General features: G+C 32.2%; 2 protein-coding genes across 2 annotated transcripts; both read left to right on the plus strand.

The window, feature by feature from the left end:
* Nucleotides 1-4,828: 4,828 nt before the first annotated feature.
* LOC137924502 (UDP-glycosyltransferase UGT5-like) lies at nucleotides 4,829-7,950 on the plus strand. The gene is made up of 5 exons (XM_068767887.1): nucleotides 4,829-5,659; nucleotides 5,728-5,950; nucleotides 6,717-6,936; nucleotides 7,259-7,445; nucleotides 7,903-7,950. The coding sequence occupies exons 1-5, from the start codon at nucleotides 4,829-4,831 to the stop codon at nucleotides 7,948-7,950; spliced, it is 1,509 nt and encodes a 502-aa protein (XP_068623988.1).
* A 2,674-nt stretch (nucleotides 7,951-10,624) lies between these two features.
* On the plus strand, nucleotides 10,625-14,457 carry LOC137924726 (UDP-glycosyltransferase UGT5-like). The gene is made up of 4 exons (XM_068768144.1): nucleotides 10,625-11,455; nucleotides 11,542-11,764; nucleotides 12,176-12,395; nucleotides 13,913-14,457. The coding sequence occupies exons 1-4, from the start codon at nucleotides 10,625-10,627 to the stop codon at nucleotides 14,187-14,189; spliced, it is 1,551 nt and encodes a 516-aa protein (XP_068624245.1). The 3' UTR covers nucleotides 14,190-14,457.
* Nucleotides 14,458-14,716: the final 259 nt, after the last annotated feature.

Genomic DNA, 14,716 nt, shown 5'->3' on the forward strand with positions numbered 1-14,716 from the left:
AATATTTATTTATTTCTTAATATGTATATGTGAAGTTTATTTATGGGTGTTTTAAAAAATACTATGTCATATGCTCATGCTTCTTGTATATAGTTTCTGAAGTTGTTTTTGCTGTTCGCCCGGGGGCTTTTATAACTTTATCGGAATTGAGTTCATGGAACTGGTTGATGATCTGTCCATGCTTTCTTACTGTTGTGGAATGTGTTTCTGACCATTTTGATTCCAGATCAGAAGGTTGCGTATTCAAATCACGTCGGGATCACCAATATTGGATCCTTCCTAGGGCCGGTAGGCCTAGAGGTAGTAACGTAGTATTTATACCGTTCTGAATGTACAATTTTATTTCCATGGAATTCCTCTTTTCGTTGCGCCGCTGACGATGACGTAATGATGCTCCTGCAACATCATCGACAAGCATTTATAGTGTTACTGAAACCGCTTTACCGTGCTTTCGTGCCAAGTAAAGAGACGGGGTCAGTGTTGGCTGCTCCGTTCCCTCCGTCCGTCGTCAACATTCGCAACCGTACTGCACATTTTTTTTCTAGCTCGACTTCACCTCGCCGCGCTTACCTATGGCACAGTACAGCGGTTTAGATACTACTATAGTTAAATTAAACAAAAGTATGAAAAACGAAAATTTGTCGAGTAATAGGCGCAGTGTTAACTTAGTCAAATTAAAATCATAGTTTTTGAAATCCTTCTTGCCCAGAAAAGATACTGATGCGAAAACTTTGAATAGAATTGCTTAACTTAGTATTGAGTAACTTTGTATAGGAAATATGAAACAATTTAGGTCGAAACGAAGAAATGGAGAAGTACATAGATCTACCTTCAGAGTTTTGAAATAAGCTTAAATTTATCCCAATCATCAAGAGATGAACTCTGAATATGTGAATAGGAAACGAACGAAAGATGAAAGTTATCTTAAAAGTGCCAATATAATGCAGACTTTCATCAAAATTAATTATGATTGAGTTGCCTTGCAGTATCAGCTGTACGATGTTCAGTGCTAAACATAAGACATTACTATGAATTTTCCTATAGGACGAGTTGGAAGTAGCTTATATCCAGCGCTTTGTTATTAAGATATTCTTACACGTAGAAGACTACACTCAAAGGCAAGCTGATAATATAAGTATTCCTGATTCTGTCAGCAGTCAGTTAATTACCTATTTCGGACAAACTTTTTTAGTAGAAGGTCAATAACCTTACTAGTAAGAACTTAAAACTTTCTAGGGAATCTCGGCTCCAGCTGTTACATATTTTATTACCTGATTGGAAGGCTGCCAAGTTTTGAGTTCGTTGAGCTGGTACGCCATAGAGTAACAAAGCGCAGAGGCCCCAAAAATGCATCTTGGTTTTGGCTTTCACTTATTTTGCGTTTAGCTTTCGTAGTAAAGGGTTTTTGAGGGGGTTGAACTTTGACTTGCATCATTTGACTTTATATAATGCATAGTCAAACATCATTTTTAGTGTCCCTCAAATTGCTAGAACTTGGCCGCGATGTTCTAAGATTTTAATATTACCGAATTCAAACTGTAAATAGATATAATTGATCTCAATGAATTACAATAAGTAAATATGAAATGGATCCAACTAGTTCCGTTATTAATATAATACGATATCGATAACATAAACGGGGTCAAGTTGTTAAATATTGTACACGAGTAATTATTTTATTAAGAGTTTATGTCATTCACTGCTTGTAGTTAGTAAGCCATTATTAAAACTATAAAAACTCTTTTTGTTCTATCATGATTCTACTTTTAAAAAACTTTTTAAGTTTAACATTAATTTAGAATCAATCGTGTACGGAAGTGTTTGTATACAAACATAGATTTTAAATAAACATTATTCGGCAATTTTTTTAATCCGTAATGTTTTGTAAATTTTGGAATGTTTATCCCTAAGTCACGACCTTTTAGCAATTGACATTGAAATTTAAATTATGGTCAAATAGCGGAAATATTTAATTTTAATAAACTTACTGTACAAGTTGAAGAGACTGATTGTAAACGGTTTTGTTATTCGGATACTTCTAGTGTTACTATTATTTATCATTGCGAGATTATAATATTATTTTTAACGTTGAACTTATCGCAATGTTTACATTGGCTGGGATCAATGTACAGCGTATCGATGTTATTATATATTTTTAATGCATTTCTGCTTCCGTGAACGATCTACAATATTGTAAACCATTTTAAATAAACTTATATTATTCCTTAGATTATTTCGCCGTTTTACAATAATATAATAAATATAATAGCATCCTCAAAGCTAAAATGCAACAAGGGTTCCAAACGCCTTCCGATCTAAGAAGCGACCCCAACCAACACAGTATCAAGTCCTTTATTCAATAATAGAGTTTGTTATCAATTAAAAATCCACCACATACAAAGACTTCGAAATGAACTATTTACATATGTTACATGATAATTAAGAGACATTAGATGAGTGTTTATTGTAACACCGTACTTAGTTGCCTATAGATACAATTTCAGGGTATATGAAACATTATATAATATAACATACAAGTGTCCTAGTGAGGACATAAAACAGTTATTGTATTCAGTTTAATAACTCGATTTTTGTATAATAAACCAATGACACTTGTGCTGTATAGACTTTCCCATAAATCAATGTCATACTGAAATCTTGTAAGTCAAGCAGAGACAAACCCCCGTAAATTAAAAAAAATTACCTCTCGTACTTTTAGGTTAATGTATTCCGTGATTTTCTTTTAATTACAGTGAATATTTATAAAGATACATATTTTGAAAGTATTGTTCAATTTCATGCTTTACTTGAGTAGTTCTAAACGGAATATCATAATTTGTACGCATTTGTCCGCATCATCATGTAAGCTGATGGAAGCCTACTGCAACGCAAAGGTCTACTAAAGATCGCTGACTGCTAAAGACCGAGCTACCGCTGCTAAAGATCGAGCAGCGCAACATCGATGATCGATGTTGCGCTGCTCGTATCCAACGACGTTCGCGACCCTGTCTTCGGTCTGCCTATTGGGAGCTCACCTACGCCGCGTCAATCGTTTCGTGATCATTACTCGAGAATCTTTCGATTCTGACATGAAATTACGCGAGCTATGTCAGAGAACATTATTTTCATAATATTTTTATTTCTGATATGATCTCGAAAATTTGTAATAGAGTGGTCTAATTCAATTACCTTTCCAAATTTCCGATCACAGCTTGACGAGTAATTGATCATGCTACAATATATCGAGTATTTAAACTTTATAGCCACAAGTAACCGTTAAACTACTATTGTGAAATCGACACTGTTACAGATAATGTAATTGAGGGCAAGGTGAATATTTTTAATATACGCAGTCAAATATTTTGAATAAAAAAGATAATAGTATCCAGTTAATAGGGTTACTTATAAATTAAATAGATAATGGCTAATAAATAAAATAGATTATACATTGGCCTATATATTTGTGAATTAAGTGGACTTAAAATGAAACAAATATTTATTCTTTCGAATAGGCTTTGTGTTTGAGAAATCAAGACATTGGCTTACAGCGAAGCTTCGAGCAACGTTGTTGGAGGTATTAGGTACGAAATTGTGGACGAATTTATATACATAATACAAACCATCAAGATAGGTAAGTCTAAATTCCAGAAAGAGACCACATGCCGAATCCAAATCGGCAGCATTCGAGAAGTTCTGAAACATCTTCTAGTCCAAAATACCGCAATGTTTGAAAACGGAGGTGTTTAAATAATGTGTTGCCAGTGGTAGTATACGAAATCGAGACGTGTTCGCTTACAATGGGCCTCATCAGAAGGATCAACGTCATCCAGAGAGCAATGTAGAGGATAATACTTGGAGAAAATTCATAAAAGACATAAAGTTCGCCATTACAAAATGTTCTTTAAGAACAAGTAAGTGGGTTAAACTTAGTAGATAGCTGAAAGGGGGCTGGAATCAGCTAAGCTATTTTAAAAAGGTGGGTAAAGTTTCACTACTTCTGAATTTATAAAATGAAGCATAGAGAGTTAAGCAAAAAATGGAAGATTTTTTTAAACAACGCATGTAAGATAGCAATGATAGCCGAGAGGTAAAGGACTGAGACTTGCGATTTCAACTCAAGTTTCCAAAATGGTCAATAGCCTCCTCTGTGTAGTATCATACTGCGATCGCCAAACCACCTGCCAAACGTGGCGGTTATGCCATATCCCCCAATCACTCGGGCAGGCCTATGTTTAACCGTGGGCGTATATGGGCTGATCCCATGTCGGTGCAAGATATATGTTAGATCAGGGGTGAGCAACCTTTTTTGGTCGGAGAGCCGCAGTTTCAAAAACAGTGGGCCATGAAAAAAAAAAGTATATATTCAAGGTTCAAACCATGTTCTAAACGTAATTTGTGTTCGTAATCAACCGATTTACAACTAATTAGACACTTTTATTATTTTTAAAGCCTTGATTCTAGCATTTTTTTAAAAAAAATACAAAAATAAATTAAAATTTACTTGTCTCTAGGGCCGCCGGTTGTTCATCCCTGATATATATAGATGATTTATATTATTGTCTTAGATTAGAATACACATATATTTACGTACTTTTTGTCGTCTTATGTCTTATCTTGTATTTCATCATCATCATCATTTCAGACAAAAGATGACCACTGTTGAGCATAAGCCTTTGCAAATAATTACCAATAGGACCGTTTGGAAGCAATATCAAGCATTTTCCGATGATTACTTTAAGTTTGTAAGTATTTTTTTTAATTACTGTCGACGATTATTATAAAACACGAAATTAAATGGTACCCCGCTCAGTACGTTATCGGACATAAAATGATAGAGACGAAATCTACAGTGATTTTTTTAACATGTATAGTGATTTCGTCTATAGAATCAGCGCGAATTTTATGTGTCTTTCCCACGCCGTCGATTAGTCACCAAGTTTTATTTCGCCCTTTGACATTAGAGCTGACTAAACGAGGTCATGAAGTCACAGTGATAAAAACTGATCCACTGTACCCTAAAGGACATACTCTGAAAAATTATACAGAAATTGATGTTCACGACGTATCATATTCAAGATGGAACAAGAGACTAGCAAATATAGACAAAGAATTAAGAGGGAAAGCAGATATACTAGAAATATTATACAACGAATTAACTTCTATATTAGAGGACCAAATAAAAACAAAACATGTACAGAATATATTATCATACAATAGAGATTATTTTGATTTATTGCTAGCTGAATCTTGCTCAAGGCCTGCTCTGGGATTATCAAATGTTTTTAATGTACCTGTCATTCAAATAAGTTCATTGGGTTCAGGAATGAATAATCAAGCTACTATGGGAGCATCGTCGCATCCTCTATTGTACCCAAGTGCAATAAGGAAGAGGGTATATAATTTAACAATCTGGGAAAAACTAACAGAACTGAAGGAAGAGTTCAAACAACAGATGATTCTAAAAAGTACTGAATCATATGATGATAAAGTTTTGAAGGAAATATTTGGTCCAGATATTCCGTCGCTTAAACAACTTTATAAAAACGTACAAATGTTATTTTTAAACGTTCATCCTATTTGGGACAATAACCGCCCCGTGCCGCCTGGAGTTATTTATTTGGGCGGACTACATCAAAATCCAGAAAAAGAACTTCCTAAGGTACCCTCGTTTATTAATAATTTCACTATTATATATTCTATTTTTAATTCTTATAACGTGATTTTTAGGATCTTAAATCATACCTAGATTCTTCAAGAAACGGAGTCATTTACTTTAGCTTAGGTACAAATGTAAAAACATCTAATGTTCCTTTAGAAAAATTACAAATAATTACGAAAGTGTTTTCACAACTTCCCTACGATATTTTATTAAAATGGGATGACGATGAACTGCCCGGACGTTCGGAAAACATTAAAATTTCAAAGTGGCTGCCACAGTCCGATCTGTTAAGTAAGTGATAAACATTTTAAAGATCTTATAGTGATCCATATTTGAAATAACCAGTACAAAGTTGATATTGATTTAATTTTAAAGTTATATTGATTATTTTCAGCTTTTAATTAAGATTACTAGAGTTCTTATTTAAACGTTGTTTTGACAGATATCTGGTCCATATATATGCACGACTGACGGCGCATGTAACTGGCTCGAAGGACTTTGTGTTGGTAGAAATTAATGACCTGTCGCATTCCTAAAGTAAAAAAATGTAAATTATTTCAGACTGATCACTTTACGTATTAATGTAATGTAAAATTAATCAATTATTTTTATGGTCGATGAATACTAATCGAAGGTTTTTAATGTCGAACTATCAAAAGCAGGTATTTTAAAACAATTGTCAAGCGTGCGAAGTTCATTACAAACTGTCAAGTACGCAAAGTTTCAATAATCATAATGATTCATGATAAATTTCGAAATTTATCATGAATCATTATGACTATTAGTCTATGTGTATTTTTTTTATTAAAAACTTTATAAATGTCATTCTCAACTTGTGGCTTGATGAAAGGATATTTCTTTATGGTAAACCATAACGCGAGAAGGTGACAAGGGTGACATCTTATATATATATATATAATTTTATCTGACGTGTTGTCTCAAATTTTAAAATTAATGATTTACTTTTGTCAAAATCATTTCAGCCATAAGACGTGCATCGTTGAATAGGGATTTCCCTTTTCACTTGCTTTATACGTATTTGTCTTTTTAATTTCAGGACATCCTAAAATAAAATTATTTATTACTCAAGGAGGTCTACAGTCTACAGACGAGGCTATAACGGCTGGAGTACCGTTAATTGGAATACCAATGTTTGTTGACCAATGGTATAATGCTGATAAATATCGTCAACTCAAAATTGGTCTTAGACTTGATATTGAATTACTTTCGGAGGATACATTTAGAGACGCCATAAAGACTGTTCTTAATGACAAGAGGTATAACAAATACACATATAGATTCCGTAACCATGAAATTAAATTCACTTTAAGGACTATATTACATCATCATCATAATGACTACAACCGCGGGACTACCATGGTTACCCCATAGTTTTTCAATAGGACCAGTTGCCAATGACTTGCATCTCGCGTCTTTCAAAGAAAGACGACACATATTTTTCCCTCAATTAAAATTCTAAAAACAACATAGTTTATTCATTTATGATAGCTGATAGAAATTGAAGAAATGCATATTAGGCTGTTTTTGTTTTGATTAAATTGGACTATATTTTTGATGCTTACTGTTAATTTGTTACAGCTATCGTGATAATATAATAAAGCTACGCAACGTGATGCACGATCAGCCGCAGAGCCCATTGGATCGCGCTGTGTGGTGGACGGAGTACGTCTTACGTCACGGTGGAGCCTCACATCTTCGTTCGCCCAGCGCCAGCATCTCCTGGGCGGAATATTTAGAATTAGAACTCGTGTTTACTGTGATTACTGTATTGGTATTAACGTCTGTTATTTTTTTTATTGCTATGAAAAAGATCTTAAACAGTGTGCAATTTATTTTTAAAACGAAATTAGCTTAATTAAATGTTATTATACTTGTACCTGACCTATTCCCTCGTATCTCTTTATATCGTTGTAAAAATCTTAAAAATTATAAACTTTTCTATTAACAGCGTGAACTATGAAATGTGTGTTTTCAACGCCTAAATATTATTTAATTTGATTATTACTATATTATATAGTACATATAGGCAGTAACATTACTACGATATGAGCATGGTGCTCATTCAACATATAACAACACACTAACATACAAAAACTACTCACATATCCACATAATTCCATTCGGAACAATTAAGGAACTTCTAATTTCTTCAATTAAAAGATAATACCTATTTATTACGTGCGGTTTTTTTTGTGTATCTGATAAGTTAAATTAAAAAGAAGATAGCGTTGAATAGTTCAATGATCGTGAATGAATTAAACATAATTTAGACCATTTCATCTAATATTAAAATTACCCATAAGTAAATCAGGAAGCTGATAAAAGCTATTCAGTAAAAGGAATTCAAAAGTTAAAAACAGATTAACAAAATTATCAACCATTAATAAATAATTGTTGGAAGGCACTGGTTGTAGACCGTTTCCAACCAATCCTTCCAGTAATTTATGGTGGAGGCCTATATCAAGCAGTGGACGTCTTGTCTTAAATTATGATGATAATGGTGATGGTTAATTAGTTCAGTGATATAATCGAATGATAACCTAGATTCGTAGTTATGAATTTGATATGTCATAATTTTAAATAATGTTTGTTCAAGAAATTAATCCGTAATACAAACTTACGAATAAATCTTTGATAACCAGAAACAGTACATGAAATACTTTACTATTTCACATAATTGTCCTCTCATTTGAAATTGTATAAAAAAACTATTTTAGGAACTTATTTGACTATAATCATCCGTAATTTTGTGTTATATTTTAGAACGAAAAAACTCCACAGTCAAGGTTTCGAATTGACTGGCAATAACCTATCGTGTTTTTTGTTGAAATTTGAAGGCTGCTTTAAACTATGACAGGCATACATTTATTTATTTTATATTTTATTATTATATAACATCATTTTATTAACTATAATTAATCATGTTACTAGTAGTTCTACAAGATCATGAAAACTTGCATTGTTTATTCAATTATATTATATAATATGTATAATGAGCGATTGCGGGCTAGACCGATCATCTTTGGGGAGGCCTATGTCTTGCAGTGGACGCCTATCGCTCCATATCATGATAATAATGTTCAACTGATGTTCAGTTTTCGTTTTCATAATTGGAACTAAAATTAAAAAAAAAAAAAACTGTGTTGAGGTACAACCCCGATTATGACCATTTTTCGGGTTCCAGGCACTGTATGGATCGTTCACCTAAACTACCCAAGAGCTTTCCTCAATTCATAGGAGTAAAAGAATATAACGTCGCTCTATCTAAGTGGGTAACAAAGGTTAGGTATTTATTTTTTTATATTCTTTATCGTACACGCTAGGATACCTTTAAATAGTGTCTTAATATTGTGGGAGTCATATATACGCTGATGTGATGTCTGAATAATTAATAGGTGTAAGATTTTGTGGGCGAGCGTAGCCGACGGGCGAACTTAGTGTGCCGAATTAGTGCAGCGAGCACATGCACGCACCGGTGACGCGGGCGCAGACCTTTTGTTACTTTTGTTTCTTTTGCGCCTTTGTTCTATTGCCCGCTTTCACTCGGTCGCAGAACACATTGCGCCCCAGAGTTCCACGACGAATGCACGTCTTTTTTGCTCGCACTCAAGCGCTAATAAAAATTTGTTCGTGTGTTAAATAAATTGTTAAAGTGTTACAAACGTCTTTTAATCAGATGCCAACTCTTTAATATAAACAAAAGAGTACAATGTCATATCACCCAAGGCAATCATTTAAATAAAACGTATATATTTATTATAAATAAGTTATAATACATATTAAAAATACATGTCATAAATATAATACGATACAAAATGAAAACATCAAACTTTTTCGGATCGCACTTGCCTCAAAAAGAATAAAGAAACAGAGGAAGAAAAAGAAATTAATTAACAGATAAACAATCGTAGGTCTAATAAATGGTTCTTAACCATTTATAAAGTTATTGTTAAGACGTTTAAGATAAGCATCTATAACACTCTACCTAACTACTCTACCAATGAAGACGCGAATGAGGTCTAAGTATATTAGTCCAAGACAATAAAAAATATTCATATTAACACACTGTCGACATAATATAATTATTCTTCCTTACAATTAAGGTTTTTCTTAAATATTTTTTTTTAATTAAAGTTTATTTACAGAATTCCGTGAACATTACGATGCAACTTTTAACAACATATACATATAAAATTGAAGAATATGTATGTGGTATTTTCAATACGCGACATAGAGACAATATTAAAAGATAACGTTATGAATTATATAATATATTATTTTTTATAATTATATAATATTGCAACAGATTAAAAAAAAATAGTTGATCATTTTTTTGGTGTTATTCTGCCAGTACGCATTAATTACACGATTTAAATGTTTCAGTTTCATAGATATTTACCTCTTTATCTATAACGTTGTAGAAAAGATAAAAAACGGTGTTATACGATAAGTATTATTTAAAAAGTTAAATAAACTTTGAACATAGTTCCGTCATATTTTGTAATATCATTTCACGCGTGATTTTAAAAGGCTAGTAAACTACAGAAAATAGTTATGTTAAAGTACTCTCTTTTTTATGTTTGCTTTCGTAATTATATAAATGTCAGTTCTATTTTGATTTCTATAAGCATTTTAATTTTGCAAAAGTTTTGCATTTAAATCTGCAAAAGCATATTAAATTCATCGAAAATTTACAGTTATTTAAACTTGGCAAGAAACATTTCATTATTTGTCTGTATGGAAATTTTATTATTAGCTGATGTGACTACAAAAAGTTTAGAGAACTTTACAAAAAAAAAAAATAACGATCACGATGACAGGCACAAAACTTTTCTTGTTTTAATGCTTAACGTTATAAAAAGTTCGTTTATCATATCACCATACAATGATATTATAAAAACATAAAGCGAAGCGTAAAGCAATCAGTAGCTTAACGGACATAAAATGGTAACGACGGATTTAGTGGTTTTTGTTTTATTATGTACTATAAGTATATTTGTAGAGTCGGCGCGGATTTTGTGTGTGTTTCCGACGCCTTCCATAAGTCACCAAGTTGTCTTTCGACCTTTAACCCTGGAGCTAGCAAGACGGGGTCATGAAGTCGTCGTTATCACAACCGACCCAGTGTTCCCTAAAGGTTCAACTCCCGAGAATTATACGGAAATCGATGTTCACGACCTTTCATATTCAAAATGGAATAGAATGTTGCAGCAAATAAACCCAGAGTTAAGAGGTACGTTAGCACAAATTGAAATAATTATGAAAGAAATGACGACAATTTTCACAGAGGAAGTAAAAACGAAAGAAGTACAAAATGTACTTTCGTATAGAAACGATTATTTCGATTTATTGCTGACCGAATCTTGCTCTAGACCAGCCCTAGGATTTTCACATATATTTAAAGCACCAGTTATTCAAATTAGTTCTTTGGGTGCAACTTTGAATAATTTTGAACATATGGGAATACCAGAACATCCTATTTTATATCCGAATGTAGTAAAACAAAAATTATATAATTTGACAATGTGGGAAAAAATAATTGAATTGAAGAAAGAATTTGAATTACGAAGAATGTTAGAAAGAACAGAATCATATGAAAATGAATATATGAAGACAATATTTGGTGCAGATGTTCCACCCATTAAAGAATTATATAAAAATGTACATATGCTGTTTGTAAATTTCCATCCTATATGGGATCACAATCGCCCAGTGCCACCTGGTGTTATTTACATGGGTGGAGTTCATCAAAAGCCACAAAAAGAACTTCCCGAGGTACTCTCAATTAATAAATATTGAATATTTTATTTTAAATGTTTTTCAATAATATTTATTTTTAACGATAATATTAATAATTTTAGGATCTCAAATCGTACCTAGATACTTCTAAAAATGGAGTTATTTACTTTAGTCTTGGCACAAATGTTAAGACGTCCAATGTTCCTATAGAAAAATTGCTAATATTTACCAAAGTTTTTTCAAAACTACCCTATGATGTTTTGTGGAAATGGGATGACGATGAACTGCCCGGACGATCGAAGAATATAAAAATCTCTAAGTGGTTGCCGCAGTCTGATCTGTTAAGTAAGTAAATAGTCCATAATTAACAAGTCATAATATACGTTTGTAAACAAACATGCACCAATTTTCAAAATTTCAAAAGGCGTCATCCTCATGTCTACACAAATATTGCTTGGTTATTTTTTTTGTAATTATATAATTTTATATCTAGTATATTGGTATATTATTAGCAATTACATATTTCAAATATATTAATTAGATTTATGTTTTATTACTTGATCTCTATTCTATATATATATATATATATATATATATATATATATTATTCTATATTTTAAACTTATAGGAGATTTATGTTTATCAACGGCAGTAGGCATTTTCTCAAATTGCAAAAAAGATTAGATAACGATATTTTTAAAGAAGCAAAAATAGAAAGGCTGTTAATATTAAACTATTATCTTTTTATTATTTCAGGACATCCTAATATTAAATTATTTATTACTCAAGGAGGTCTGCAATCGACAGATGAAGCTATCACAGCTGCCGTACCGCTAATTGGTATACCCATGTTAGGTGATCAGTGGTATAATGTCGAAAAATATGTCCATCTTAAAATTGGTATTAGACTTGATATTGAAAATCTGACCGAGGATATATTTGAAGATGCAATTAAAACAATAATTAACAACAAGAGGTAAGATATGAATGTCTCATCTGTCGTTTTATGAACATATTTACTTTTTTAGTGAGTCTTATTGGTGCAAAAGATAAAATTTTACCAAAAAAATTAATAGTACCGTAAAAGAGTTTCATAATGTTTCTTTTGTGGTATTGTTGATACCTCAGAAAAGATGGAGCTCCTAGTACACATTCATCTCCGTTAGAAACGTTTAACGTTAAAGTCTGTGTTGCACTATTAGTTACATTATAACTTACATGAAGTAAGGAGAACATGAAAAGACAGATCGTAAATCTTTAGTTGCGACATGAAAATAGAATTACTCATAATTTTTAAAAGCAAAAGAAATGTGAGAAGATAGATAAAGTACGAAGCATGTATATTTATATATATATATATAGATATGTATATATATATACATATAGCCGGTGGTATTATAGTTTAATCTGCTTGTTTTTTCTTCCAACTTCTTGATAGGCTTTTTATCTATGAAATAATGGTCATATAACCGGGGTAGCGTACAAATCATTCCGTTATGTAAAATACATCTAGCGCCACCTATTACGAAATTGAGGGACTATATATCGCTTTTGTTGATGATTGAAGAAATATTTTGTTAACATACATTATGAGACACGATCGTAAATAATTTATTATTGATAACAAACCTCTAGAGACAGTACTTGGTTTTTAAATGTATTTTTAGGATTGGGTTTAGAGATATCAGGAGAGGACTATTTTATTATATATTCCGGGGTTTTTCAAAGCTGAGAAATTCAAATATAAAAAAAATCAAACACTTATAAATTAATTACTTAAAATATGAAGTATCAATTGAAATTAAAAATCTAAAAATGGACTAAAAAAAACTAAACGAAATATAGTGTTCTATAATATTTGTGCATATGGAGTGTGTGCGTTAAGTATTTTTGGCTAATTATTTCAGTTATATATACTATAAAGCTTCTAGCACATAGTACACATTGTGTAGTACGTTTATGACTTAAAGGTAGAATACGGAATAAAATTTCTTGATTTATTGTTTTATAATTATTTTTGTTCTAAAAAGGTTTCTGTGCATTACTTTTTATTTTTCAATTACAAATTTTATTAAGTATTACTGAAACGAAGCAGGTTCAGTAACGCTTATTGAAATGGTTCAACCAGAAAATGGTAATAATTATATATAAGGTTTTTGAATTCTTAATAAAAGGAGGTGAATTATCACACGGGCAGTCGACAGAACCTTTTTAAAGGCGACAAGTATCATGAATAGGGGGCGGTAGTGAGCTATCGCCCGTGCGTGTATTTTACCAATCACATTACTGACGGCCCCAGAATCCAAATCGGCGTTCCAATTTGTATTCGTGTGAGTACGATTAAAAACAAAAGTAATGGCCAGCAATATGTTTCGTACCAGCGATGAACCCTCCCCTCCTTACGTTCATAAATAAAAAATAATGAGGGAGAAACTAAAACCACAGGTCATACGCAATGTTTAATGTAATGCAAATTTTATACATTTGTTACAGCTATCGTGATAATATAATAAAGCTACGCAACGTGATGCACGATCAGCCACAGAGCCCACTGGATCGCGCTGTGTGGTGGACGGAGTACGTCTTACGTCACGGCGGAGCCTCACATCTTCGTTCGCCCGGCGCCGGCATCTCCTGGGCGGAATATTTAGAATTAGAACTCGTGTTTACTGTGATTACTGTATTAGTATTAACGTCTGCTATTCTTTTTATTGCTGTGAAAAAGATCTTAAACAGTGTGCAATTTACTTTTAAAACGAAATTAGCTTAATTAAATGTTATTATACTTGTACCTGATCTAATGCCGAAGAACTCTATCAACACATGTATACCATTCGCTATGATGGATAAAAGTAATATTTGTTATTCGAATATAATAAATTAATGTTACTTGAAATTAATAAACTGTAAATAGTTTTATACGAACCATAGTAATATAATACAGTCAACTTTTAGCTTTTACTTAGGAATAAATTATGAAATAACCTACATGAATTTTATATCTTTCACTTTGCGTCCCATTGACGAACTTACACTAGCTCAACAAGAGTGTTATACCTGGGATTTATTAAGAAAATCTAATCAGGAATGAGGTGATATTTAGATGAAAGAAAGAACTAGTGAAAGATTTGGAGATGGATAAAAGAAGAGCAAGTCCACCCGTAACAGAGTAGTTACGATAGTTCCCAGAAACGGGACCAAAAAACCGGGGCCATTATAAATATATGTGTCTTTGTCTAGTATTGGACGTTCTGCGGCTTAAATAATGTTTTATTTGATATAACATCTCATAACACT

The sequence above is a fragment of the Battus philenor genome, unplaced genomic scaffold (genome assembly GCF_028537555.1).
Source record: "Battus philenor isolate CCGP_79_NKW_IND1 unplaced genomic scaffold, ilBatPhil1.0.hap1 SCAF_24, whole genome shotgun sequence".
In the NCBI taxonomy this organism is placed as follows: Eukaryota; Metazoa; Arthropoda; class Insecta; order Lepidoptera; family Papilionidae; genus Battus; species Battus philenor.

Excerpts from the sequence above, each read along its gene's own strand:
- LOC137924502 (XM_068767887.1), top strand. The coding sequence starts at position 4,829 with ATGATAGAGACGAAATCTACAGTGATTTTTTTAACATGTATAGTGATT. Across the intron at positions 5,951-6,716 it reads GCCACAGTCCGATCTGTTAA|GACATCCTAAAATAAAATTA; the intron begins GTAAGTGATAAA and ends TTTTAATTTCAG. Across the intron at positions 7,446-7,902 it reads TCGTGTTTACTGTGATTACT|ATAGCGTTGAATAGTTCAAT; the intron begins GTATTGGTATTA and ends ATTAAAAAGAAG.
- LOC137924726 (XM_068768144.1), top strand. The coding sequence starts at position 10,625 with ATGGTAACGACGGATTTAGTGGTTTTTGTTTTATTATGTACTATAAGT. Across the intron at positions 11,765-12,175 it reads GCCGCAGTCTGATCTGTTAA|GACATCCTAATATTAAATTA; the intron begins GTAAGTAAATAG and ends TTATTATTTCAG. Across the intron at positions 12,396-13,912 it reads ACAATAATTAACAACAAGAG|CTATCGTGATAATATAATAA; the intron begins GTAAGATATGAA and ends CATTTGTTACAG.